The sequence below is a fragment of the Parus major genome, chromosome 15 (assembly GCF_001522545.3).
Source record: "Parus major isolate Abel chromosome 15, Parus_major1.1, whole genome shotgun sequence".
NCBI lineage: Eukaryota > Metazoa > Chordata > Aves > Passeriformes > Paridae > Parus > Parus major.
Window position 1 is genome coordinate 9675136 of NC_031784.1, and position 26059 is coordinate 9701194.

General features: G+C 62.5%; 4 protein-coding genes across 4 annotated transcripts; 2 read left to right on the top strand and 2 right to left on the bottom strand.

The window, feature by feature from the left end:
- Positions 1-456: 456 nt before the first annotated feature.
- LHX5 (LIM homeobox 5) lies at positions 457-7605 on the top strand. The gene is made up of 5 exons (XM_015643592.2): positions 457-791; positions 2406-2629; positions 3852-4129; positions 5246-5411; positions 6371-7605. The coding sequence occupies exons 1-5, from the start codon at positions 619-621 to the stop codon at positions 6736-6738; spliced, it is 1209 nt and encodes a 402-aa protein (XP_015499078.1). The 5' UTR covers positions 457-618; the 3' UTR covers positions 6739-7605.
- A 1338-nt stretch (positions 7606-8943) lies between these two features.
- On the bottom strand, positions 8944-13590 carry SDSL (serine dehydratase like). Its single transcript, XM_015644425.3, has 9 exons — positions 13529-13590; positions 12749-12795; positions 12300-12485; positions 12156-12195; positions 11926-12065; positions 11619-11707; positions 11287-11514; positions 11081-11205; positions 8944-11009 (listed from the first exon to the last, which is right to left on the bottom strand). Exons 3-9 carry the CDS (start codon positions 12465-12467, stop codon positions 10816-10818), a joined length of 984 nt encoding a protein of 327 aa, XP_015499911.1. The 5' UTR covers positions 12468-12485; positions 12749-12795; positions 13529-13590; the 3' UTR covers positions 8944-10815.
- A 1587-nt stretch (positions 13591-15177) lies between these two features.
- PLBD2 (phospholipase B domain containing 2) lies at positions 15178-19096 on the bottom strand. Its single transcript, XM_015644423.3, has 12 exons — positions 18845-19096; positions 18630-18723; positions 18386-18544; positions 17895-17995; positions 17282-17496; positions 17118-17212; positions 16887-17047; positions 16687-16782; positions 16319-16390; positions 16087-16239; positions 15818-15980; positions 15178-15702 (listed from the first exon to the last, which is right to left on the bottom strand). The coding sequence occupies exons 1-12, from the start codon at positions 19069-19071 to the stop codon at positions 15535-15537; spliced, it is 1704 nt and encodes a 567-aa protein (XP_015499909.1). The 5' UTR covers positions 19072-19096; the 3' UTR covers positions 15178-15534.
- Positions 19097-20196: 1100 nt separating this feature from the next.
- Positions 20197-25779, top strand: SLC8B1 (solute carrier family 8 member B1). Its single transcript, XM_015644063.1, has 15 exons — positions 20197-20829; positions 21246-21398; positions 21496-21548; positions 21654-21711; positions 21948-22053; positions 22144-22311; positions 22397-22504; positions 22587-22643; positions 22846-22976; positions 23157-23298; positions 23592-23713; positions 23905-24058; positions 24146-24226; positions 24685-24749; positions 24833-25779. Exons 1-15 carry the CDS (start codon positions 20692-20694, stop codon positions 25028-25030), a joined length of 1734 nt encoding a protein of 577 aa, XP_015499549.1. The 5' UTR covers positions 20197-20691; the 3' UTR covers positions 25031-25779.
- The last annotated feature ends 280 nt before the right edge of the window (positions 25780-26059 follow it).

Consider the following 26059-nt stretch of genomic DNA (forward strand, 5'->3'; position numbering starts at 1 on the left):
CCAGCAGCGCGGCCGCCGCTCCGCCGGCTCCCGGGCCGCTCCGCAGGCACCGGAGGGAGATTTGGGGGGGTCTTTAGTATTATTGTTATTATTATTTCTCGGGGGTGGTTTGGATTATTTTGGGGGGGGGCATCGTTTTTTCCCTCCCGTCGTCGAGGCTCCGGAGAGAAGAAGGGGAAGAACTTGACAGCCGCCCCGCTGCCCTCCCCTGAATTTTTTGTTATTCCTTCTTCTATATTTTGTTAGTTTTTGTTTTATTTCATTCGATTTTCTTTTCTTTTCTTTGGTTTTTATTTTTATTTTTATTCTCCTTTCTTTTCTTCTATTTTAATTTATTTGATTTCGTTTCATTTAATTTCATTTGATTTTGTATTATTGTTTTTCCTTCTTTTTCTTTTTTCTTTTTTATTTTTTTTCTATTTTATTTTAATTTTGCATTATTTTTCGCTGGGGTTTTTTTTTGTTTGGTTGCTTGGTTGTTTTTGGTTCTGGTTTTGGTTTTTTTGGTTGGGTTTTTTTGTTGTTGTTTTTTTCTCTTTTATTTTTTTTTTGCCGCCGCCGTGTGCCGGCGCGGGGCTGGCTTCTCCTTTTGAGCGTCTCCATCCCCCGGCGGAGGTTATGATGGTGCATTGTGCGGGCTGCGAGAGGCCGATTTTGGACCGGTTCCTACTGAACGTCTTGGACAGGGCATGGCACATCAAATGCGTCCAGTGCTGCGAGTGCAAGTGCAACCTGACCGAGAAATGCTTCTCCAGGGAAGGGAAACTCTACTGCAAAAATGACTTTTTCAGGTGAGTCCTCACCCCCACCACAGAGGGGAGCGGAGGGTGCGGAGCTCTTCACCCCTGCCCGCCTGGGGTGTCCCCCGGAGCTCTGGGGGGCTCAAGGGGGTCCCCTCCGGTTTCCCCGCTCGGGAGCAGCCGCCGGCCCGGGGGAGCCCGGGGGGGACGCGGTGGCCGCGCTGCAGCCTGAGGTGGGGGCTGTGCCCCCCTCCCCACCTCCCCACCACCTTCCCCGCCAGCCCCGGGCCCCGCTCCGCCGGTGCCGCCGCCCTCCCCATCGCCTCAGGCCTCGGGGGGCACCGGGGACCCCCGAGCGCCCCTCTCCGGGCCCGGCACCCCGAGCTCCCCTCCCGACACCGCAGGCCCCGGTGAGAACGGAGCCCAAAACCTCCCCCCGCACCTCAACAGCCCCTAATGAGCACCACAAAGTGCCGGGAGGAAACCAGGGGCAAAGGGGGGGCCGTGACTTATGGCTCCTAATGCTCGCACTACATCAACGTCACGGGGAGCAGCGAGGGAGGCACGAGTTGTGCCGCGGCCCGAGGGGAAAAAGGGGGGGACCCTGCGTGGGTGCCCCGGGGCCTGGCAGCCCCCAGGGACCTCGGGGACCCGGCTGCGACAGCCCCTGCTCCTTGTTCTGGGGGCAGATTTTTTTGTTTTGTAGGATTTTTTTGTTGTTGTTTTGGACGTTGAGGGGCTTGGTTTTATTTTTGTTTGTTTAGGTTTTTTTCTTGTATTATTTTCTTTTTTGTTTGTTCCGTTGGTTTGGGGGGTTTTGTTGGAATTTTTTTGTTGTTTTATTCTGCTGTGGGTTTTATGTTTTCTTCTTGTTGTTGCTTTTTTCTGGTGATTTGGGTTTTGTTTTGTGGCAGGTTTTGGTTGTTTGGTTTTGTTTCTTTTCCCTTTTTTTTTCTTTTTTTTTTATTTTTCTTTCTTCCCTCCCCTTGGGAGATCGTTCCCAGCCGATTCAGATTCCCTGGATTTTTTTTTTTTTCTTTAAAAAAAACCAAAACATCTCCCGGGGAAACAAAAACAAAAACTCACCTAAACCCAGACCCTCTCTGGGAAGGAAAGGAAAACGGGAGATTTACAAAGCACTCTTCATGACCTGGAAAAATTCCCCTCGGGAGAGCGAGACGGGCTTGGGACCACGGGGAGCTTTGGGGAGCGCAGCCCCCTCCTCTGCCGCCCGTTGTTCTGATCCCCGCACCCTCCGCTCCCTTTTCCCGTCTCTCTGGCCGCCTTCAGCCCGGTTTTCCCCACGGGATTTTCGGGCCGGAGCCCCGCGTTCCCCTCCCGGGAGGCACCGCCTGAAACGAAATCCTGCCCCGCCGAGTGCCGAGGGGACCCCCGGCCGCTCTCCCCTCCCTCACGTCCCTTCTGGGGCCAAATCCGGGCGAGGATGCTCGTGTGTGACCCCCGCGGGTGGGGACACCTCAAACGCCGGGGCTGCGCGGGGATGAAGGCTCTCCTCATCCTCACCCCGAAGGTGCGGTTCGCCCTCGGGAGATGCTGAGGAATCAGGATTTGAGGAGGGGGGTTCTGTCCACCGCACACACACAGCCCCCCGCCTCAGCCCATCTTTGCCGGGGCTCCAGTTCTCGCTTTTCTCCCCTTTCCCAGGAGGTTTGGAACCAAATGCGCCGGCTGCTCCCAAGGGATCTCTCCCAGCGACCTCGTCCGAAAAGCCCGGAATAAAGTCTTTCACCTGAACTGTTTTACCTGCATGGTCTGCAACAAGCAGCTCTCCACGGGCGAGGAACTCTATATCATCGACGAAAACAAATTTGTTTGCAAAGAGGATTATTTGAACTCTCCCAGTTTGAAGGAAGGCAGCCTCAACTCAGGTACGAGCTGCTCAGCCCGCCCACCGCTCCGTCGGTTCCTCCCGGCGGCACCTCCCGGCCGGGCAGGAGGTTCGGATTTGGGGTGAGGGGCTGCACCCCGCGGCCAGCCCGACCCCCCCGGTAATCCGTGCCACCGGCACCGGCAGGAGCGGGCAGTGCCGAGAGCGCCGGGCACGGGCCCCGAGCCGCCGGTGCCTCCCGGCGGAGGAACCTCCCGGCCGGGCAGGAGGTTCGGATTTGTGGGATGAGGGGCTGCACCCCGCAGCCAGCCGATCCGTCGGGGGAGGGAGTGATTTGGGGAGAAAGGCTTCGAACCGTGCGGAAGCCTCCGTGACACCCCCACGCGGGACGCGGACACGCGTGGGATGAGCTCCCCGCTCCAGCCTTGGCTCCTGCTCCGCTCACGGCCCCTCCGGCAGCGGGGATGCGGGGCGGGGGGAGCCAGGATCCCCCCAAGGGCCGCCTCGGGAGCCCCTCACTCCCCAGAGCCCCCCCCCGTGTGTGCCCGGTCCCCCCGCGCCGCGGGCCTGATCCTTCGCCTCCTTTCACCCAGAGGCAAAGCTCCCATTTGACTTCCTTGGAAGCTGTCTCTGCGTCAGGAGAGCAGGGCCAGGCCCCCTCCTGCTGTCCCAGCCATGCCGGGCGCCCCTGCTCACCCCCTTCCGTGGGCTCTCTCTCCGTCCAGCACCCGGGGCCGGATCCTGCCACGCCAGTCAGTGGGGCCGCTGCTGTGAGCGAGGCGAGTAGAGCTTGGCCTTGGGGGGGTGCTGGCTGCAGGGTCCCCGGGGGGGACACGGTGGCTGGGGGCGGGGGGCGAGCCAGGCTGGAGCCAGTGACCGGGGACCCCCCAAAACCCCCGACAGGGACCGGTTGCATTTTTTTCCCAGTGGCGCATCCCTCTTCCCGGCACGGGGGGTCGAGGGGGCCCGTGGGGGGCAGCGGCGGGGCTGGGGTATCGCCCCCTCCCCAGCTCCCCCCCACGGTGCGCAGGGCTGGAGCGGGCGGCCCTTGTCCGCAGCTCCGCGTGGTGTTGGGGGGGTGATGCTTATGGGGAACCAGGGGGGCAGAGGCCGTCTGCACCCCTTGCTGCTCTCCAGCACCCCCCAACCCCTCTCCTGGAAAGCAGGCGGGCCGGGTGGGCCGGGGAGGACAGAGGAGAGGGGGGTCAATCTCTCCCCTAAGTCATCCACCCCCCACTTTCCTCTCTGGGTCTCCTTTACAGTGTCCTCATGTACAGACAGGAGTTTGTCCCCGGATCTCCAGGACCCCATGCAGGACGACACCAAGGAAACGGACAACTCCACCTCCTCGGACAAGGAGACCACCAACAACGAGAACGAGGAGCAGAACTCGGGCACCAAGCGGAGGGGTCCCCGCACCACCATTAAAGCCAAGCAGCTGGAGACCCTCAAAGCTGCCTTCGCCGCCACCCCCAAACCCACCCGCCACATCCGGGAGCAGCTGGCCCAGGAGACCGGCCTCAACATGAGAGTCATCCAGGTAGGACAGGAGAAGGGGTGCCGCTAGGAGCCCAGACAGTTGGAGGCTGTGAGAGTCTCCCCCCGGTGCCGGGAAGGGGTTGGGACACCGGGGTTGGTCCCTCAGGCAACGGGAACGGGCGAACCCCGCTTGTCCCCTGCCAGCGCCACCTCAGGCCCAGCCCCGCAGCCACCCCACGCTCTGGTGGGTGAGCGGGGATCCCCCAGCCCACGGAAGGGGTGGAAATCATTCCCAAAAGGTGAGGCAGCGCGGTTTTGCGCGGCCGAGCAGGATCCCCGGCGTGCCAGGAGATGGATGCTGCAGCCTTGCGGAAGCGAGGAGCATCCGTCCGCTCTGCAGGCAGCAGGCGCTTCCTCACCGCACTGCCCCCGTGAAGAAAATCCCTGCGGAAATGCAGGGATTAATGGGCTTTAATAGAGGCATTAATAGGGGAGGACTCTCCGGCTTTGCCGGTAGCGGAGCTGCGGTTCCCGGCTCCTGGCAGAGGGAGCACAAGTCCCGCAGGAGAGTGCTGTGTTCGTACCCCTGAGCTGCTCCATCCCTGGGGGAGTGAGACAATAATCCAGACGCCCCAAGAAGCTGCTGAGGCGTGAGGTTCGGAAGAGGCAATGCCCGTGGAGAGGCGGCCACATCTCCCCTTTCCCTTTTATTCCCATCCCTAACGCCGGCTGTTCTGACTCACTGCCTGATGCCTCAGGTGCTCATCTCCCTGCTCCCCGCTTTTTGCCTGCCATGATCCAGAGTCCTATCCCCTTTTTTCTTCCCACGTTTCCTCCCTTCCTTCCCCTATCCATAGGGGAAATTTCCCCCTCCTGCATTTTCCAGATGCAGGGACAGAGAAGCTGAGGATGTGGGGATGCAGCCGAGGGAAGGAGAGGCAGGATTTTAAACAACCTGGTTATTTGTGGGCTGCGGTGTCCCCATGTATTTTTTGAGGCAGCATCAGTAAGAAGGCGGGTCGGTGTCGGTACAAAAAATATAAAAATACTCAGATATCGGAAAACCCGTGCGGGTGCAAGATTTCCCCGCGCAGCCTTTGGGGGACGGGATGTCGCTGACCCCGAGGGGTCCGTGCTGGCCCTTCCGCGGTGGGCGCTGACACCAGCCCGGCCACAGGTGTGGTTCCAGAACCGTCGGTCGAAGGAGCGGCGGATGAAGCAGCTGAGCGCGCTGGGCGCCCGCCGGCACGCGTTCTTCCGCAGCCCCCGCAGGATGCGGCCCCTCGGCGGCCGCCTCGACGAGTCCGAGATGCTCGGCTCCACGCCCTACACGTACTACGGAGGTGAGGGACGGCCCGCGGGGTCCGTGCCCCGTCCCCCCCTCTTCTCCTTTGTTCCTCCCATCCCGTTCTCCGCGGCTTTCCCCCTCTCCCCCCGCCCGTGCTCACACGCGTGCCCGCAGCCGCGCACACGCAGAGCCGGCTCCACGCACCCCCACGCTCCCCCCGGCATTGCGGGGCCCCTCTCCCGCGAACAAAGCCCCAGCTGCGGGGCTTTTGTCCCCCTTTCAGGCCGCATTTGTTCCCATTACCTCCCGGGCCCGCAGCATATGGAAGGTCAGCGCGGCCCGGCCGCCCCCCCTGCCCCGACGGGACGGGATGGGCGCAGCGGGGCGGCCCCGAGCGCCCCCCTCCTCCCCCAGAGCCCCCCCAAAAAGCTGCGCTTCCAAAGCTTCCCATCTGACCAGGGGCTTTCCAGGCACCCCTTGTTGCCCTGCACTTCGTTTTTAGATCCCTTCCAAGCTGCTTTAACACATATATTAATTCCACTATATATATATATATATATATATATATAATGTATTTTCCCTATTATATATAATTCCCCCAATGTACATACATATTTTCCCATTATATAACTTTTTCCCGTTACAAATTTATTTTTGCCCATTCTTTTTATATCTATTTTTCCCCATTCCCTTTTCATATACGTATATGTAAATATATGCATGTTAATTTCCCCCCACCCATTAATTCAACACTAAAAAGAGCCCATTTTCGCGTCCCCCTCACCCCTCCCAGCGCGGATTCCCCTCCCTCCGTCCCTCCAGGCTGGGTAAAGAGAGGGTGATGGGTAGTGCAGCGCTTTTTTCTCGGGTTGGGCTCAGATCCCACCCGCCCTTTGGGAGCCAGCGGAGCGTTTTGGAGGGGACAGCGCAGGGCTGCTTTGGGATGCAGCGGGATTTCGGGAGGTTTTTATCCCAGGCAGACCCGATCCATCCTTTTTCCTCCCCTCCCCGCAGATTACCAAGGTGACTACTACGGGCCGGGAGGCAACTATGACTTTTTCCCCCACGGGCCTCCCTCCCAAGCCCAGTCCCCGGCCGACTCCAGCTACCTTCAGAACTCAGGACCCGGCTCCACACCCCTGGGACCCTTGGAGCCCCCCCTAAGCGGACACCACTCCTCAGAAAACCAAAGGTACACGGATATGATCTCGCACCCCGACACCCCGAGCCCCGAGCCGGGGATGACGGGCTCTCTGCACCCCATCCCGGGGGAGGTTTTCAGCGGGGGGCCCAGCCCTCCCTTCTCCATGTCCAGCAATAGCGGCTACAGCGGGGCTCTGTCGCACCCCAACCCGGAGCTCAGCGAGGCGGCGGTGTGGTAGGCCCGGCGTGGGCACGCGTGTGAGTGTGTGCAGGGGGAAAAAACCCCCCTGGTCCCCCCCCAGCCCACGCGTGTCCCCCCCTGGCCCCACAGCAGGGCCGGATAAAGCCCCCCCCGCCCGATGCCAAACCGCATCCCGGCGTCCGCCCGTCCTCCCCATCCCCGCTCCTCTCGGGGCCACCCCGCTACCTCCCCCCTGCCGCCACCTTCCCCCCGACACTTTTTGGGGGGCAATGAAAGGTGCCCAGCCCTGCGGAGCCCGCCGGAGTCGGGACCAGCGCCTCTCGGACCAAAGCTGAACTCGCCGGGACACAGCTCCCACAGCCCCGGCGGCACCGGGGGAGGGGGGCTGCGGCAGGGCTCCCCCCTGCTAATTAGCATCCTTTTTAATTATCCCCTACCGCAGGAAGGGGGGGGGATGGGGAATAGCAGGAATAATCCCCCCCCCGCCACCCCGTGGCCCCTCCCTGCCCTGATTTTTATTGTTCCCGTTTTACCCCCGAGGAGAGGATGGGTTTGGGCTCGGATTTTGGCGGTGGGGAGGAGGGGGCTGTGCGGGAGCCAGGGGCTGCCCCAGTGACTGGCTGAGATTGGGCTCCCACGTGGTGGAACTGACACTAGAAAGAGGCAGAAACAGGAAAAACACAACAACAACAACGACAAAATAAAACCCCCAACAAACAATAAACCCCAGAACGAAACCAACCCAACCACAACAGCAGAAATTTCACCCGAGCCTCGACGCCGAGTCCCACCCCAACGATTCCCAGAGGCTCCGCCAATTTAAGGATGTATTATAGTTTTTGCTTCTAGTTTCTTTATTTTGTATAAAGGAGAAACAAATAAAGTATGTTTTTGTGTTTACTGATTATTTATTGTACTTTAGTCATCGGAGGCTCCGAATTTTTCTATTTTGAAGGCAGGGAGGGGATGGCACCGGGGAGGGGGTGAGAGCATAGAGAGAGGGGGGGAAATAAAAGGAAGGAGAATGGAAAAGGAAAGGAAAAAAAAGTTGTTTTCTGAAAGCGTCGTGGGTTTCCTGTCCCCGCTGCCTCTTGCGGAGGCTGTTAGTGTGAATGGCTCTTGTTGTTCAATGTGAATAAAAAACCTTTTAGTTACCTACTGTTCGGTCACCTGGTCCCTTTCATTTTATTTTATTTTAATTTGTTTTAACACAAGCCCGTGAGAAATGCTGGCCGGGCTCCCCCACTGTCCCCCAGCCCTGCGTGGGGTCTGGGGGAGCAGCTCCCAGCGCTGGGTGAGTGATGTGCTGCATCTCCCATTTCCCCCCAGTCCCGCAGCCCTGTGGCACTGGGAAAGGGGCACATTACCCAGCTCAGCCCCTTCCCCCACAATTCCCATGCACAGTTCCTTTCTCCTGGGTCCCAAGACCCTCCCAGAGCAGCCCGGGGGGGACCTGCAGCCCTGCTGGCAGAGCAGCCCCAAGGGGCAGCCTGGGGGGACACCCCAAGAGGGGGTTCAGCAATGCCAGCAGCAGCTTTTGCCCCGTTTTCCCTGGCCTCACTGGTGGTGGGAGCGGGGGGTCTCCTCCCCAGCACCCCAACTCACTCCCCTTCTCTCTCCTGCTTTCTATCCCTTGAGACAGAAAAATAAAAAGTCCCAGGCAGGCTGCAGCTCTGAACTAATATTTAAAATGCAAAATCATGGCAGAGTTTCTCACACACACCCCCCATCCCCCCCCACCCGCTCCTTGTCTCGCAGTAAAACGATATAAACAGAATAAATTACCTTCCCTTGCTGGCTTACGAGAGTCCCTCTCTCCTGACCTGAATTTTAAGTCCTGGCTCGGTTGTAGCACGGAGCACCGATGATTTATGGAAAGCCAGCCACTTCTCTGCATATTTTCTCTGTTCAGCCAAGTGGTGGAATTTATCCTTCCTATACCATTACTGGCATTAATAACGGGGTGGCCAACGAGGCAGGCCGAGCCCCGAGGGAGCCCTCAGCCGGGAGCCAGCAGGGACACACTGGTGTCCCCTCACCCCCCAAGAAAAACACCTTCTCCCCTTCTCACAAATGGGGAAACTGAGGCTGGAGCACAGCCGGCCGCTCCCCTGGACTGCAGCACTTCCAGGCTGTCAGTGTTAGCAGGTGATGGGGACTTCCTATAAGGACAGGGCGGTGAGCTGGTAAATAACCCACTCACAGCATCATTTTGAGGAGAATGAAATTCTCAGTCACTGGATGAGCACTGGCTGCTATTATTATTATTATCATCATTATTATTAATTCAAAATCCAAGGCATAGAGCTGAGGGTTGTTTTTAGGCTGCTGGGACACCCCCATGTCGGGGACCTGGGCAGAAGAGGCTGCAGGAGGGATTGGGGATGGTGCTCCAAGCTGCCACCTCGCAGGAGGATGGGGCTCAGCAGGAACAGCCATCACAGCAGGGATGATCCCAAGGAATAATCCCCTGGCACAGAGGAGCTCTGCAGCTCCAGGCTGGGTGCAGGAGCCAAACCCGGGCTCCCCATCACCCCAAAAACTCCCAGCAAGGCAGCAGCACTCAGGATTCCTGCTCGTCTCCAGCTGCAGAGCGACCAGAGGTCACCAGCTGGGGCCGTGCCACCTCCCAGAGGTGTCCCCAGCCACCTCACATCCCTTCCGGGCACATGAGCCCAACACCCCCAGCTGGCACCCGAAGGACTCATGAAGGCAAGGAGGGGAAAATCTCCCTGTTGGGGCACTTGGGGGTGTCACCCCAAACCCCACAGTCATGCCCATGTCACCACCAGCACTGACCCTTCTGTGCTGAGGAATCACCATCGTGAGCTCCTGACCCACCCCCCGAGCAGAATCGCGGGAATAAATTCCTTTTTAAAAGCTGTTGGGCAAACACCAGCGCTATTCCTTTTTTGTTTGCTGGCTTTTTTTTTTTTTTTCTTTTCCTGACCTTCTTGCCTTCTTATTTTTTCGGAAGGGGAAGGTCTGCAGAAGGTGGAAAGTAATCAGGTTTTGGACTTGGGATAAAAAATAGCTGGAGTAGGCTGGGCTGACTCCTTATAATTAATAGTGTGCCTCGTAATAGGATTCTCCAGCCTTCGGTGCTCCCTGGAAACACCTTTTTACATAAGATATTGCTCACGATGGAGTGGCAGAGTTTTGATTTATGGGGGTTTGGCCTCCTCCAATCACCTGGGGAGGGGGCCTGGCCGGTGGGGGGCTTAGGGCAGGGAGGGGTTCCAGCCAGCTCAGGGAAAGGGCTTTGTGCAGGGATGGGGGTGAGCTGGTCCTGGGGCTGACACCCTTCTGCTCCAAAAAAGAGGCTGAGAGGGGTTTGGGGACAGCAAGAGGCTCCTCTCCCTGCGCACAGGCTCACAGGGGAACCAGGTGGGGCTGGGGAGCATCAGCAGGAGCAAAACCCCGCATCACCCGGAGTGGGAGGAAGGAGAGGGGAGAAATGTTGGGAGGATACAGAAAAACCCCAGGAGGCGCCACAGCAAAGGGCTAAAAGCAAACACAGAGCTGCAGAATGGAAATGTAGGAGAGCAGGAAAGCCTGGGGGAATGGGAGAATGGGGAAAAGAGTGGGATGGGGGCAGAAAAAAGGGATCCTCGGGGGTCTGGGATGGGGTAGCACCTCGGAGCCCCAGGTGCTAAACCCGGCCGGGGATCCCCGGGGGTAAACCACCGTAACAAGAGCTGTGTTCTCGTCTGGCCACAGCCAACGTGGCAGGAACGGGAGAAGATTGTATTAATTAATAATCATTACAATAATAACGCATAAAGTCAGTAGTAAAGTAATTAGAGAGGGAGCGTTTGCTAATTGAGGTGGGGAGCTGCAGCCCAAACAGCCCGGGGAGGAGCAGGGGGAGGGAGGAGAGAGGGGCGGATGGTTGTAGGGAGGATAAAAGTGGAATGTGCGGACCCCAGTCCCGCCCTCAGCACGGGCACCACCCTGCCTCAGTTTCCCCATCCGTGCATGGGTGCGGTGTGTTGGAAAAGGCTGCGTGAGGAGCCCGGCCCCGCGTCCCCGGGCTTTATTTCGGTTCTTTGGGAAGGAAAGCGAGCGGAGCGCGGCAGCCGGGCTCTGTCACATCCCGTGCCCGGGCCGGGTGTCACTGCATCCCCAGCTGGCTCTTCAGGTCCCGCAGCTGGCCCGTGTGGATGTTGCTGCCGCCGCACACCACGAGCAGCACGGAGCCCAGCGGGGTCCGCAGCCTCCCCTGGCTCTGCAGCCGCTGCAGCCGGCCCGAGTAGAGCACGGCCAGCGGGGCCCCGCACGCCGTCTCCACCAGCATCCTCTCGTCATCTGCGGGGACCGCGCACGCACTGAGAGCTCGCCCGGCAGCCCCAGAGACCCCCAGGGTCACCCCCGCTCACCCAGGAACTGCTCCACGGCCCGCACAGCCTCCGTGTCCTCCACCACCTGCGAGATCACCTGGCACTCCCGGGCACACTCCAGCGCCCGCGCCGCCACCGTCTTGGCTGCCAGGCAGGTGGCCACGCTGGCACAGGAGGGGACGGGGCGGTCAAGGCGAGGACGGCTCCGTGAGCCCTGCCAGCTCGCTGCTCGGCCGTCTGCTCACCTGGTGATGTCGGGCAGGGTGACGAGCCGGCCGGCTTTCAGCGCCTCGTGGAAGCTGTGAGCTCCCTGGGTCTCGGCGGCGATGATGGGGACATCCTGCCAGCCCACCTGCTGCAGGCCTGCCACGACACCGGCCAGCAGCCCCCCGCCACCCACCGCCACCACGATGGCGCCTGGTTTGGCCTCCAGAGAGTCCTTCAGCTCCCGGACCAAGCTGGCGTGGCCCTCCCTGCAGGGTGAGGGGCGGCGGGATGCAGCCTGCGGGCTCCCCGGGCCAGCCTGGAACCCGGGGATAGGGACCGGGGGCGGGAGCCGAGTCCTGGCTGCACTCACCACACCAAGGGGTGATCGAAGGGGTGGATGCTGACCCAGCCCTCTGTCTTAGCCAGCTCCTGGGCTCGCCTGTTGGCATCATCCCACACCTGCGTGGGGACGAGGGGGCTCGGCAGGGCTCCACAGAACCCTCAGAACCCCGGGATGGGTCCCTTGTCACTGCGGGGCTGGGGGACACCAGAACGGGTGCCGTGCAAGGGATGCAGCAGAGGGGACGTTTCGGGATGGGGTTTTGCCAAGCACCAATGAGCAGGTGAGGTCAGGCTCAGCCTCCTCTGGACCCCCTAGACCCCACTTTTGGGGGTACCTTGCCGTAGACCTCGACTGTGGCCCCCAGTTGCTCCAGTTTGCGGGCGGGGGTGGGGCCGCTGCTGCTGGGGAGCACCACGGTGATGGGCAGCCCCAGCTGCCGGGCCGCGTACGCTGCCGCCAGACCCGCGTTTCCTCCTGCCGAAAGTTGGGGGGGTCAGGCAGGGCTCGACCCCCTGTACATCCCCAGATTCCTCAGGAGCATCCCCCAGCTCGCGATGGATTTACCTGAGGCGATGACGAAGCGGCGGCAGCCCTTCCTGGCAGCCTGAAAGGCAGGAGAGAAAGAGGGGAGGGGGCGGCCGTGTCCCCCCACTGTGACCCCCCAGGAGGGCAGGAGCAGCCCCCTGCGCACACCGTGCCCACACTCACATCCTGGCACCGGTGCCCGATGCCCCGGATCTTGAAGGATCCCGAGGGCTGGACGTTCTCCAGTTTCATGAAGACCTTGGTGCCCACGGCCTTGGAGAGGGGCAGGCTCTCCAGCACGGGCGAAACTACGTGGAAGGGCTTCTGTCCCCCGACAGGCTGGGCTGCCATGGCCTGACCACGGATGTTCTGACGGGGAGAGGGGCTGGAGTCAGCAGCTGCTCCCCACGGGTCCCCCCGCAGCCTCGATGCCCTCCCCGGGCTCAGTGCGGACCACAGGAGGCTCTCGGAAGGGACAGGGCTGTCCCCAGTGTCCCCTCCCATCTCTAGGATGCAGCGGATGGAAGATCCCAGGACAGGCTGTGCCACCCCCTCCTCCATCGCCACAGCCGCCCCTGGTGTCGCCAGGTGTCCGGTGCCCACCCTGTCCTGTCTCCCGGGGTGGCGATTACCTGGTGTCCCCCGGGACCCCGCTGTGTGTCCTGACCCACCGCCGAGCCTGCGGGACAGGAGGGGGAGAGCGAGGGGCAGTGCCGGTGTCCCCAGCTCCCACGGTCACGGAGAAGGAGCAGGGCTCAGACTTTGCCCCGGCGCCGCTGTTTGCTCAGCCCTGGGCGGGTTTTAGAGGCACTGGAGCGGTGCCGAAGGCATGGCCGGGCACGCTGCCGGGTGACACGGCGGGGACAAACACGTGTGGCCCCGCCAGCCAGATCCCGGCAGCTTTCACATGCCCGGGAGATGGGCTGTGGGCTCCCAGGAGATGGGGGAAGAGTGAAAGGCGGCTCGCAAATTGTTCAAAGGTTTGCTCTGGGTATTACCAGGTCTGGGCAGAAACACGGAGCATAAGACTTTAGGATTTTGCCCCCGAACCCCTGGTGGAGCCAGGGCAGCCCGCACATCCCAAACCCCCAGACAAGACACCTCTCATTGCCTCCAAATGAGCCATCACGCCCCTCTGCTCACCCTGCCAAACCCCCACCCCACAGCAGCCTTTGAATTGTCTTCAAGCTTCACATCCCAGGGGGCTCAGCCACATCCAGCCTGAGATGAGCCCCCCCAGCTCCAGCTGGCCGTGCCAGGCACCCCATGGACAAGGATCACCCCTTAGAGAGGGACTGGCCCAGCCCCAAGGTCTGGCAGCCCCCAGGCAAAGCAGGGAGAGCCCCCTCCTTTCCCCTGGGAGCCCTCCTTGTCACCCAGCCCCGCTGACACCCCCAGGGTAAAAGTCCTACCTCTGCACTGAGGGGCTGGTTGTGTCCACAGCAAGCAAGGAGGAGGAAGGTGGGATCTGGAGGAAGGCCCAGCCCTGGCCCGCAGCCCCGCAGCCGCAGAAGGTTCCTCTGCTCCTCTGGCCAAGCTGAAGCAGCCTGGAAGCAAAGGGCACAAGGAGTCCCGAGGGGGGGACACTGCATTGGAACAACACACCCCAAACAGGGTGCACTGGGAACCCCACACCGTGCCCAGTTCTGCCCCAGTGCCAGGCAGACAGCAGTGAAACCAGAATATGGGATTTCAGTCCCCTGACCCAAACTGTGGCCCAAACCCCCCACAGCTGGCAGGCAGCGAGCAGGGGGAGAGCTCTGGAGCAGCCCTGTTCCTGGTGGAGCTGAGCTTTGGTGATAACAAAACATCCCTGCTTCCCACACCACCCCTGGGCTCCTGAGTGACCAGCACAGGGCACAGCCCTGCACCAGAGCCACGCTGCTTTTGGGACACGGGGGCCTGGGAAGGAGGGGAATGAGGAGGGTTTCTTGAACGGGGGCATCACAGGGAGGCACAGCTTCAGTCCCTCTGGGGCCCTTTGGAGTGATCCCCCATCACCTCACAGAAGGCAGAGACTGCAGCCACTCCCACAAGGGTGGGAGAGGAGCAGGGGCTGGGAAAGGGGTGCAAGAAGCCTCACAGGGCTGAGGTTGGAGACCCCCTTGGGGAGGATACCACATTTCAGCTCAGCCCTGGGGTGCTCCAGGATCCCTTTCCACCCCATACCCACCTCCCTGTCCCTCGTCTGCTCCCCTTTGGCTCCATCCCTGCCATGAGGAAGGCGTGCCAGGCTGGCACCTGGTCACTTCCCTTGGCCAGGGTCCCTGGCTGACACTGTGCCAGCAGCTGGGATGATATTTAACAACTTTTTGTTTGTTTTTCCACTTTCAAGGAAACAAGGGAATCAGCAACACCGCGGTATTTCCAGCGTGCCCTGCTCCTCCTTGCTGCTCCCTCACCCAGTGACACTGATCTGCCAGGGGAAACTGAGGCACAGGGACCCCAAAATCAGGCCTCCCCCTTCCACAGTAGCCCACATACCATGGGGGCACAAGGAGACACAGGCTCTGCCATCCCCAACTTACCTGCAGTGTGTGGGGTATGGACACCCCACATTCCCCAGAGCACCCATCCCAACTTTTGGGGTGTCAGCACCCCAACAGCCCAGCCCAGCCCTGCTCCCTCCCACCCCTCCACAGCCTCCAGGGGCCCCTAGTCCCGGTGGGAACCTGGCGCCTTCAAAGCGCTGCCGAGCCGCCGCTCATTAATCCCCCGGTAATGACCTCGTTATTCCTAACGAGGCAGAGCGGATCAAGGGAGCTGCCTAAGAGGATTTTGCACCGCGGGTTTTGGGGATGGGGGGCACACAGGTGCCAGAGGAAAGGAAGACAAAAGGCATGAGGATGGTCTCCCACTCCCGGGGGCTGAGCAGTGGGGCTCCCCCATTCCAGCAGCAGAGAACCCATCGCAGCCTGCACCCCAAAAGCCCCGGCCTCACTGGCCACACACCCTCCCACCTGCAGAGATGCAGCTCGTCCTGTTAATAGGGAGGGGGCGAGACCCCTGCATGAGCCCAACCCTAACAGAAGCCACCAGAGAACCTCAGCAGAGAGCAAAGCACAGCCACCAGCACAGAACACTTTATTTACCACAGCCAAACCAGCTCACTGCCCTCCTGTCTGTGCCGAGGTGAGCCCCAGCCTCCCAGGACACCCCTTTTCTGGGAAAAGCCCCCCCAGACCAGGCATCAGCACCCAGGGAAAGGTCCAGGGATTGGAGAGCCCCATGGCAGGGAGGGGACACGCTGGGCTCAGCCCCTTGTGCAGCACAGCCAGGACCCTGAGAAGCAGGAAGAACAGGGAGGGTGTACTCCAGAGCTGAGACCCCCCCACACCCCACTGCCCCCACAGAGGGATCCCCCACAGGACAGACGCCCATGGATGGACGGACAGACAGACAGGAGACCAACGCCTGCTCAGTCCCAGTGGACCTTGACTGGGGGGAAGGTCCAGAGGTCGGGGTGGCCCATGTGAAGCAGGGAGCTGCAGGGGGACGTGCTCCAGCGGAAGGGGGGCACATCGTCCCAGGCAGGGCCGCTGACTGCCACCAGCCCGAAGGTGGGGACCATGCCCGAGGAGGTGACCTGCAGGTGGGGACACAAAACAGCGAATTGGCACCGGGGATGGGCTGCACAGCCCGAGAGCTGCTGGGGGAGCACCCCCAAGGAGGAGCCCCTCCAGGGCTGCCTGCTCCCACACCTTCATGTCGATGCCGCCGTGGCAGCGCTGGCGCAGGGCAGGGAAGGGGTAGGTGCCGTTGGAAGGGTTGAGGTCGGAGCGGGCGGAGATGGCGTTCTCGGCGTTCTGGGGGGGGTCGCAGCCCCTGCACTGCGACAGCGGGTCCTGCAGGTAGTTGTTGGACCTGCAGAAGGGCCGGGAGAGAGCCACGGTGAAGACAAGGAAAAAGCCCCTGGATGACAGAAAATTCCTTGGAGGAACAGGCGGGTTTGGGAGTTCCTGGCACACACCGCATCAGGCGGATCATGGAGTCCAGGTCGTGCACCAGTGACTGGTTCCGGCGGAAGATCTGGGCACGCGGGTTCTTGTCATAGGTGAACCAGTCACCGTATTTCCTCACCAGCTCCTGGTTCCCACTGGCGTTGAAGATCTCCTCAAAGTACCTGGGGTGGGGGAACCCAGCATGTTGGCAACTGCTGCCCCTCTTTCCAGGGCAGGCCACGGGGAAGGGACGGCACTCACGGCACGTTGTAGCTGGCCCAGTAGCCCTGCTGGTACAGCAGTTCTGTCTGATCAGCCACCATCACCAGGCCCCTGTGCTGGGAGGAAGAACACTGGTCAGAGCAGAAGAGGAAAAAACCACTGGGGATAGTGGGGGACATGCTGGGCCGTGGGGAACCCACACTGGGGTCCCCACTGTGGGGTTCCCAGCCCAGCCAGAGGCGCTGGGCACCCATCACCTCACTACCAGCATCCCCAGAGCCACAGACACACCCCACCGCCCTGTGACCACCCACTGGGCTGGACAGGCACCACCCTCGGGGCTTTCCCAAAGCAGCAGGGATGGGAGAGGAGACAGCAGGGGCTCAGGGAGGAATGGAGCCACTCACGGGATCTGCTCCAGCACTGTCAGCACACCCAGCGCCGGGCTCGCCCTGCCCGGTGTGAAGGCGTTGTAGTCCACCACCATCCACTGGTTGTTGTACCTGGCACGGAGAGCAAGGAATGCGTCGCTCTGGCAGCCTGGGCACCCTCCATCTGATCCCACAGCTCCAGGACCAATTCCCAGGCCCCATCCCACCCCACTCACGTGCCGCTGTTGAAGCGTCGGAAGACCGTGGCCCACTCGGGCCCGCTGCGGGCCAGCCGGTTGGCCACGATGTTCCTCAGCCACTCCAGGACGCTACCCCGGGGCTCCAGGTACTTCCATAGGGCCGGGTTGTTGTTCCCAATGGTGGTTTCCAGCGTGACCTGCAGGGCAGGGAGTGAAGGGGAGGGCAGCAGGGCCGGGGAGAGGTCCCTGAGGACCAGACCCACTCACCAATCCACTGCTGAGGATGTAGAAGTCATCCACGGAGAAGATGGTGCCAGGGTAGGAGGAGAACACCTGGACGCTCCCAGGGATCTGAGACTTGCCTGGAGGGGGGGATGCAGAGCATCAGAAGGGAGGTGTGAGGCGCAGCCCCCCCAGCCCAGCGCACGCACCGCCGGCCGAGGTGCGGAAGGGCAGCGTGTATTTCTTGATGATGCGCAGCATGCCCTGGTAGGAGCTCCAGGTGTCGTGGGCCACCAGCAGGTCCCGGTGGCCTGGCAGCAGCTTCACAAGAGCCGAGCAGGAGCCCGAGCCCAGGACACGCTGTGGGGAGGAGCGGTTCAGGGCAGACTCCAGGTCCTCCAGGTCACCCCCCAACTGCAGCAGCCTGGGGGGAAGCAAGGCGTAAGAGGTCAGGTGAGAGATGCCCCAGCCCTGGAGCTGAGCTGGCTCAGAGCTCTCTGTCTGTCTGTCCGTCTCTACCATACCCCAGTGCAGGCACTTGTGCTGGGAGCACCCTGGTGGCATGAGCAGGGAGGAAAGGGGGAGCACAGCAGTGGGGAAACTGAGGCAGGGGCTGTAGCGGGGAACCCACCACCCAGCCCGTGGGGTGGGGAAGAGGACAACCTGCCTTGGCTCCGTCCTGCCCCAGCAGAAGAAAAACGGCCAGAAAAGGTGGAAAAAGTGGGCTGGGAGTAGAACTGGCTGTTCCTGGACAAGCAGGGATTGTCCCCAAACCCTGGGACAACCACCCCCAATCCCCAGCACCTCCGAGAAGGAGCTTACAGGAAGCCAAAGGGTGCCAGGGTGATCCTGCCCCTGGGGAAGTCCAGGTGCCTGTTGTAGCTGTCCTCCAGTCCCTTCAGCTGCAGCAGGGCCAGGCGTACCTGGGGACAGGGGACACAGCTGGCACCCGGCTCTTGCGAGGAGGCGGGCTGAGAGGTTTTGGGGGACAGGCTCCCTCATTCCCCCAGGGGACAGAGCAGATCAGCTGTGTCTCAGTGCTGCTGCAGAGGCACAGGGGGGAAGTGTCACTGCCAGCAAGGTCATGACTCAGCACCCATGGTGAGGGTGACAAAGTCACCTCCTGTGCACCCCAACTGCAGCACGCGAGGCTCTGGCGAGGAGAAAAGTGATGAGTCCAGGAAGGAGTGACCACATCCCTGTCATCCTGCCTGGAGCTCAGCCAGGACAGCTCGCTGCCCAGCACTGACCTCTGGATTAAAGGCCCAGGAGGATCCAGGATGGGTCCCTGGGTGGGGGGTCCCTATCCTCACCTGGTGCCAGTACTCGGGGTCTTGCCCTTTCGCCATCTGCTCCTCCATCCAGGCCAGGTTGGCCTCCAGGTAGTTGCGCAGCTTCTGGCAGTACTCGCTCTCGTACTTGAAGGGGCCGCAGTAGCCCACCATGGTGTTCATCCAGTGCATGTACATCAGCTGGGGGACAGGGCCGAGCTGTCACCGGCGGGGGACAGCCCGGGGAGGGACCACGGCACGCATTTCTGGAGGGGTCCCTCCTTACCTGCTCGGTGACGGCAGCCTCGGCGAGCCCAGCAGCGTAGGCCTGCAGGCTGTCATTGTACGAGGCGTTGGTGGTCACCTCCAGGAAGGCCCAGCTGTGGGGACACGGTCACGGTGGGTCACGGACGAGTCACCCCACCGGCGATAGCTCCCCCGCGGCCACCGTGTCCCGGCTCGGCTGCATGAGGCGCCCGTCCCGTCCCACCCGGGCCGTACCCGACGTGAGGGATGCGGTCATCGAGGCTGGCCCAGGCGACGGCGGCGGGGTGGCGGCCGGGGAGGACGCGCAGCCGCTCGGAGCCGGGCTCCAGCAGCACGGAGACATTGCGGGGCACCGGGGACGCGGCTGTGCCGGCCGGGACGGCGGAGAGGAGCGGAGAAAGCAGCGGGGACAGGAGCGGGGACAGGAGCGAAGCCACCAGCAGCGCCCGCGGAGCCGCCATGGCGGGGAAACAGAGGGGCGGGGCTAGGAAATAACCACGCCCCATTGGCGCCTGCGCGTGTGAGTGGGCGTGGTTTAGGCGGGGCTTCATTTGTGACCACGCCCCAAGGTGCCCTGTTGTAGTAATGGGGCGGGGCACATTTGAGGGCGGGGCGTGTGAGAGGCCACGCCCCCAATGGAGCCGCGTGTACCAATGGGATAAGCTCTGTCCGGGGGCGGGGCGTGAATTGGCCACGCCCCTACAGCGCTGCCTGTGTTAACGCCTCACATGGGGCGGGGCTTTGGCGTGGCCACGCCCCCCGCTCTGTGGCCGTGGGGACCCCTTGGGCCCCCCCACATCAGCCCCCGTCCCCCATGTGCTGCCCCACCACCCCACGCTCATACCCACGCTCCCATCCCGCCTCTCCCAGCGCCACGCCCGCAGGAGATGTGCGCAGGTTCCCTCGCCCTGCCCCTGCCGTGCCCCGCTTTTGGGGAAACACGCGGGGACCCCCCGCGGGAGCAGCCCGGCCCCCGGCGTGTCCCCGTGTTCGGGGCAGGGGGAACACGCGGGGTGCTGCCGCTTCCCTTGCGCCCCACAGCCGCGGCAGCCCCTGCCTTGTGCACCTCCTTTCACCTCTCTCCGGAGAGAGGGGCAGAATGCAGCTCCGGCAAGGAACTGGCCAGGGTGGGAAATGGATCTCTGAATCCCATTAGGATCCTGGGGCTCCGGCCAGGGGGGCCGACCGGCACCCCACAAACAGGACATGGCGCCTGCACGGGGCACGGTTGAGGCTGGGCTGTCCTGGAGCTGGGGACACGGGTGCGGAGAGGGGCACCGGCTCCTCCGTGGGGTATAGGACCACCGGCACGGGGGTCTGTACAGCCCCCGAGGCCGCCCCATCACGGGACACAATCCCCGGGCACGCCCGCGCTGGGCCCGCTGGTTCTCAGAGGGTCACCCCAAAGCGGGGCTGTAGGTGGGCGCAGCCCGCAGGGTGGGTGTCCCGGCCTGAAGGGACGGCACGGGGCAGAGATCCGTGTGTCCCCTCTCCGCCGCCAGCCGCGTGGGAAAGCGTCGCTGTCGCTTTAAGGGCGGAGGGTGGCGGCCCCTTTAAGGCGGGGGGGCGCTGGGGATCAGCTGCCCGCGCACGGCAGCGGGGCCGCGCCGACACGGTGGGGCCGCGCCGCGGTTGGGGTCCCCGGGTACCCCCATCCATCCCCGCATCCCCGCCCGGGATCCCCCACACCCCCCCCGGGGTCCCCGTCCCCACCCACACCGCCGCCCCTCTGTCCCCGCTCTGCCCTCGGGGGTGCCCCGGGTGCCCCGGTCCTTCTCCGTGGGGTGCGGGTGCCATTCCCCCTCCCTGCCATCGGGGTGGTCCCGGCCTGAACCCCCCCGGCGGGGACGCGGCGCGGCGGCCGGGGCTCAACCTGCCCGCTGGGGGCTCTGCTTTTTATCCGTTTTATTATTTTTAGCATTAATCATAATTTCCAATTTTATTATTAATTTTTAACCCCTCCTCGCCCCGGCCGGGGAGCGCGGGATGGGGGCCCGGGGGCAGCCCCCGCTCTCGGCCCCCGGGGACCGCTGCCGGTGGTAGGTGTTCCCCGGGGCTGTCCCCACCAGGGCCAGGGGACCATGGGGCAGGGGGCCACGGGGCTGGCCGGGGTGCTCAGCCTGGCCGGGGCACTGCCAGCCGGGACCCCGCTGCTGCTGGACGTGGGGCACACGATTCCTCCCGGGGGGGATGCTCTGAGCCACGGACGGGGCCTGGATGTAAGTCTGGGGGCTGCGGTGGGATTTGGGGGGGACGCCGGGAGGGATTTGGGTGCTGCCGGGGTGCTGCGGTCCCGTCCCGTCCCTGCTTCCATGACCCCGCCATCGCAGCAGGGATCTCACCAGGATTTCCTCCGCTGCTGGTTTTCTCTTCCGAAAACCTCACTGCTTGCCAGGCCGGCGCCTTCCTATGGCCGGGGGTGGGTGTGGGCTGTGTGGGGACAAGGACAGGGTGGGGACAAAGGTTTCCACCTCTGCTGGCCCTGGCACAGCCCTCGACCCACGCACATGTAGCACAGGTGGGGAAACTGAGGCAGGGTTAACAGTGACCTGCCAAAAGCAGCCCCATCCGGCCCTTGTGGGGGCGGTGGGAGCTCGGGGGGACCCGGCCCAGCAGCCTCCCCTGTGCCCCGCAGTGCTGGGAGGTTCGGAAGCACAACAGCTCCGAGTGGTGCCACTTCATCCGGAGCAACCCTGACTGCCGGCTGGACGGGGGCTTCCTCGACTACCTCGATGGGGTCTTCTGCGTCTTCCCACCCCGGCTGCTGCCCCTGGCTGTCACCCTCTATGTAAGGACGGGAAAGAGCACTGCTGGGGATGCTCTGCTGTGGGGGGGTGTGCTGGGGACCCCAGTGACCCCTCTCTGTGCCACCCCTGACCCCACAGGCTCTCTGGCTCCTGTACCTGTTCATCATCCTCGGTGTGACGGCAGAGAAGTTGTGAGTGGCCCAGCAGAGGAGGGGACTGTCCCCAGAGTGACCAGAAGCCCCGTGGTCCCCAAGCAGCCCCATCACCTCTCTCTGTCTCCTTCTCTGCCCTTCCAGCTTCTGCCCCAATTTATCAGCCATCTCCACCAACCTGAAGCTGTCCCACAACGTGGCAGTATCCTTGGCAAATCACAGGGGCCCTCAGCCAGGAGGGGTGTGGGGACAGGGCAGGGGAGGTGGCCGTGACAGGGTCACTTTGAGTCCCCTCAGCATCATGCCAGGGGCAACCAGTTCTGAGGGTGATCTGGAGGTGACAGTGGGACAGGTGGTCATGTGCTGGGACTGGACAGGAGTACACAGTCCCCACGGGGAGGAGGACACCAGGCCTTTTCCTTGACATCCCCTCTCCATGGTGTCACATTCCTGGCCTTTGGGAACGGGGCACCTGATGTCTTCAGTGCTATGGTGGCCTTCTCCGACCCCCGGACAGCGGGGCTGGCCATCGGGGCCATCTTTGGTAGGGAGACCCCACTTCCATGTCCTCATGGGGTGGCACTTGGGAGCTGTGGGATGTTCCCGTGTGCTGAGAGTCCCTCTGTGCTGGCAGGTGCCGGTGTGTTTGTGACCACGGTGGTGGCCGGGGGCATCGCCCTGGTCAAGCCCTTCACGGCCGCCTCCAGGCCCTTCCTCAGGGACGTCATCTTCTACATGGTGGCCGTCTTCGTCACCTTCGTGGTCCTCTACTTGGGCAGGATCAGGCTGGGAGAGGCTCTGGGTGAGCTCTGTGGGAGTTGGGGATGGTGGGAGCAGCCTGGGGGTGATGGGGGTGCCGTGACCCCCCCATGACTCCCCCATCTCAGGATACCTGGGGCTCTACGTGTTCTACGTGCTCACCGTGGTGCTCTGCACCTGGATCCACCGGCGGCAGCGGGGGGACGGGCTGGCCCCTCCCGGACCCTGGGAGCCAGGTAAGGGCTGCCCAGCTGGGATGGGACCCCCGGTGTGTTGGGGTTCCCTTCCAGTGCCCCTTCCCCCTCCTCTTCCCCCCAGAGATGCCGACAGATGTGGAAGAGCCGGAGCCCTCGGGCACAAACAGTGGGGACTATGGTACGCTGTTCCCTGTGGGCTCAGGGCTGCCTCTGCTCAGTCCTCGGGGGTCCCAGAGCCCCCCCAGGCTGCTGCAGGTGTGACTGAGCCCCTGGGGTAGGGGGAGCTCCCTGGGGACACACAGGGAACTGCAGCCCCATGCTGCAAGGGCTGGGGAGGACAGGGAGCCCCCACCCCACTGAGTCCCCGTGGCCCCTCACAGGGGAGGAGTACCGGCCCCTGCTGCCCTCCCAGGAGACCTCCCTGCGCATCCTCACCACAGCCCTCAGCCCCTTGGACTACCGCAAGTGGAGGAGGAAGCCCTGGTACTGGAGGCTCTTCAAGGCTTTCAAGGTGAGCAGGGGGGAACACGAGCCAGGAGGAGACCCCCAAGGGGCATCCCCATCCCTGCTGGCCCCTGGGGCTCTGTCCCCCAGGGCTTTGCAGTGGGGATGGTGGCACAGGGGCAGTGGGGTCGGGAGCAGGTCATGGGGCACCTCGCAGGGTGTCCCAGATGGGTGTCCCCTGTGCCAGGTGCCCGTGGAGCTGGTGCTGCTGCTCACCGTTCCCGTTGTGGACCCCGACAAGGATGACCTGAACTGGAGGAGACCCCTCAACTGCCTGCACATCCTCACCAGCCCCCTGCTCTGCGTCCTCACCCTGAAGTCAGGCGCCTGTGAGAGCCTGGGGCAGTCCCAGCTTCCAGAATGGGACAGGGCTGAGATGGCCACCAAAGCCCTGGGGACTGCAGGAGCCTGTCAGAGCTGGCTCCCATTGTGGGGAGGAGGGATGGGCAGGGGAGAGCCAAGCTGTGTTTGCAGCTGGATATACCCTCACAAGGGTGGGGGGCTGGGGGTCCCCAGCACCCTGGGGGAAAATGGAGCAGGCCTGGCCTGCCTAGGGAAAGCCTCAAGCCTGGTGGGATCCTGTCCCAGCCTCTCTGATGCCTCCTTTCCCCACCCTGTGCAGATGGGCTGTACCAGATCCAGGGCATCTTCCCAGTCTGGGGCCTGGTCACACTGGTTGCCTCTGCCCTGGCCCTCATCATCTTCATCAGCACAAGCAATGAGGAGCCACCCAAGTATCACTGTGTAAGGTGTCCCCCCACCCTGAACACCCACCAGGGACCAGCACAGCCTGCTCCAGACTGGGCTGAGGGTGCTGGGGCACAGCAGGAAGCTGGGCCTCCCTCCCAGTTGCCAAGTCTTCAAGAGGGATGCCAGGAGGTGTGCAGGGTCCTGGGTGATGCACACAGGGACCAGCCTGTTCCTCTTCCTGTCAGGTGTTTGCTTTCCTTGGCTTTTTGGCCAGTGCCATGTGGATTAACGCCGCAGCCACGGAGCTGGTGAACATCCTGCGGACCCTGGGCATCATCTTCCAGCTCAGCAACACCGTGCTGGGCCTGACACTGCTGGCCTGGGGCAACAGCATCGGTGGTGAGGGCTCTGCTGCTCCCCAGTGCCCCCCTGGCACACCCTGGGGTCCCCCTGCCATCCTCAAGGTCTCCTTTTCTCCCTCCACAGACACCTTCTCCGACCTCACCATGGCCCGGCAGGGCTATCCTCGCATGGCCTTCTCTGCCTGCTTCGGGGGCATCATCTTCAGTATCCTGAGCATGCCAGGGTGGTGGCACATGGGGCAGGAGCAGCCCCAGTTTCCTCATGCTGCGGGATCCCTGGGGAGGAGCTGGGCAGGACCATCCCGGAGTGCCCCCGGTGCTGGCACACCCCACAGTGCAAGGGGACACTGAGGGATTTGGGGGTGGCAGGGACAGAGCCAGCAGCGTCCCCCTGTCCCCACAGCTGCCCCAGCAGGGCAGGAGTTTGGGATGGAGATTTGGGATGTGCCAAAGGGAAGGAGGGGAGGGGGCTGTGCCTCGCTCTGGTGGGTTTTGGGTGGTGCCCAGAGCGGGCTGAAGCCTCTCCTGGAGCGCTCAGGGTTGTATTCAGCACAGAGAGAGAACGCTTTAGCCAGGAGGTGCAGGAAGGAGGAGGATGTGGGGCAGAGGGCTGTGCTCCCTGGAGCTCTCCTGTGCTGTGTGTCCATCCTGAACGTGCTCCAGACATCCTGGTGGGCGTGGGGCTGGGCTGCCTGCTGCAGATGACCAGCAGCCAGCCGCTGGTGAAGGTAGGGCTGCGTGACACGGTGACACAGGCCGGGCTGGCAGCAGGACGCCGGTGTCACCCCACATCACCCTCATCTCCCCACAGCTGGAGCCTGACAGCCCCCTGGTGTGGGTGCTGGCCGGGGCGCTGGGGCTGAGCCTGGTGTTCTCCTTCGTGACGGTGCCGGCGCAGTGCTTCCAGCTGGGAAAGGCCTATGGCGTCTGCCTCATCGCCTACTACCTGCTGTTCCTGTGCGTGGCCCTGCTCACCGAGTTCAGGGTGATCCACTTCTCCACGCCCTGAGCCGCCCCGGCAGATCCAGCCCTGGATCTCGCTCTGCCTCCCCACCGCACTGGGGTCTCGCTGTCCCCTCCCGGCCCTGGCGGGGGGACAAGGGCACCTCACCGTGCTGGAGGTGCCAGCCCAGCCCTCGGCCCCTGCGGGGAAGGAGCTGCCGGTGCCCACAGCCTCTCCTCGCTCTCTAATCCCCGCAGTTTAAAGAACTCTGGGTGGGAGCCACGTCAAAACCTCAGCTGTGTCTGGTGGCAGTGGCAGGAGCAGAGGGTGGGGAGGCTCCAGCTCAGGGGCACAGCAGCAGTTTTGCCTCCTCAGCTGCTCCACCTTCCCCTGGTGAGCTCCACGCCGTGCTGTGGGACACAGCTGGGGCAGCTCTGCTGCACAGGGGACTGCCAAGGCCCAGGCACACTTTTGTCCTTGGGAAGGACTGTCCCCGTTGGCCTGGAACAGCAGACAGGGCACAGCCAGACAGGGTTAAGGGCACACGGTGCTCCAGGGCCACACTGGGTTCAGTGCAAGCAAAGCCTGAGGGAAAAACAAACACCAAACCAAGGGAGGCTGGTTTCCCCTGCTTTTTTTAGTCATGTTTTTCAACCTGAGTTTCAGATCCTACTTTTCACCTCCTCCTGGGGTGGGCAGAGCTGTAGGAAAGGACTTGGAGGTTTCCACACACAGTGTTGACCTCTGTCAGGACTAGATTTAGGCACGGTAAAAATGTTGCAATAAAAAATAAATAAAACCCCCCACAAACCCAACCTTGACTTCTGGCTGCTGCAAGGGCCGTTCCTCCTGTTCTGTGCTGGTGTGACACAGCCCTTACTCAGCACAGAGCCTTTGGAGGGGAGAGGGAACAGCCAGGAGCCTGGGACACCCAGAGCTGTTTTTCCCAAGGGGGTGGGAAGTGGTTTCCAGTAGCTGATGTCCCAAGAGCAGTCACATGCTGTCACACTGGGAATGGCCACAGCACGGGCTCAGTCCCTGGGGACAGGGAATCCTGCACAGTGCCAGGAGAATGGAATGGGTGGGATGGTTCTG

What these genes read in the sequence shown, in the direction of transcription:
- PLBD2 (XM_015644423.3), bottom strand. Translation starts at nt 19,071, where the DNA reads ATGGCGGCTCCGCGGGCGCTGCTGGTGGCTTCGCTCCTGTCCCCGCTC. An exon ending in GACCGCATCCCTCACGTCGG is followed by an intron (nt 18,724 to 18,844) that starts GTACGGCCCGGG and finishes GTGTCCCCACAG; the next exon opens with CTGGGCCTTCCTGGAGGTGA. An exon ending in CTTCCGCACCTCGGCCGGCG is followed by an intron (nt 17,213 to 17,281) that starts GTGCGTGCGCTG and finishes CCCCCCCTCCAG; the next exon opens with GCAAGTCTCAGATCCCTGGG.
- LHX5 (XM_015643592.2), top strand. Translation starts at nt 619, where the DNA reads ATGATGGTGCATTGTGCGGGCTGCGAGAGGCCGATTTTGGACCGGTTC. An exon ending in TGCAAAAATGACTTTTTCAG is followed by an intron (nt 792 to 2,405) that starts GTGAGTCCTCAC and finishes CCCCTTTCCCAG; the next exon opens with GAGGTTTGGAACCAAATGCG. An exon ending in TCAACATGAGAGTCATCCAG is followed by an intron (nt 4,130 to 5,245) that starts GTAGGACAGGAG and finishes GCCCGGCCACAG; the next exon opens with GTGTGGTTCCAGAACCGTCG.
- SDSL (XM_015644425.3), bottom strand. Translation starts at nt 12,467, where the DNA reads ATGGCAGCCCAGCCTGTCGGGGGACAGAAGCCCTTCCACGTAGTTTCG. An exon ending in TCGGGCACCGGTGCCAGGAT is followed by an intron (nt 12,196 to 12,299) that starts GTGAGTGTGGGC and finishes CCTGCCTTTCAG; the next exon opens with GCTGCCAGGAAGGGCTGCCG. An exon ending in TTCGATCACCCCTTGGTGTG is followed by an intron (nt 11,515 to 11,618) that starts GTGAGTGCAGCC and finishes CTCACCCTGCAG; the next exon opens with GGAGGGCCACGCCAGCTTGG.
- SLC8B1 (XM_015644063.1), top strand. Translation starts at nt 20,692, where the DNA reads ATGGGGCAGGGGGCCACGGGGCTGGCCGGGGTGCTCAGCCTGGCCGGG. An exon ending in CTGGGGCAACAGCATCGGTG is followed by an intron (nt 24,059 to 24,145) that starts GTGAGGGCTCTG and finishes CTCCCTCCACAG; the next exon opens with ACACCTTCTCCGACCTCACC. An exon ending in CTTCGGGGGCATCATCTTCA is followed by an intron (nt 24,227 to 24,684) that starts GTATCCTGAGCA and finishes AACGTGCTCCAG; the next exon opens with ACATCCTGGTGGGCGTGGGG.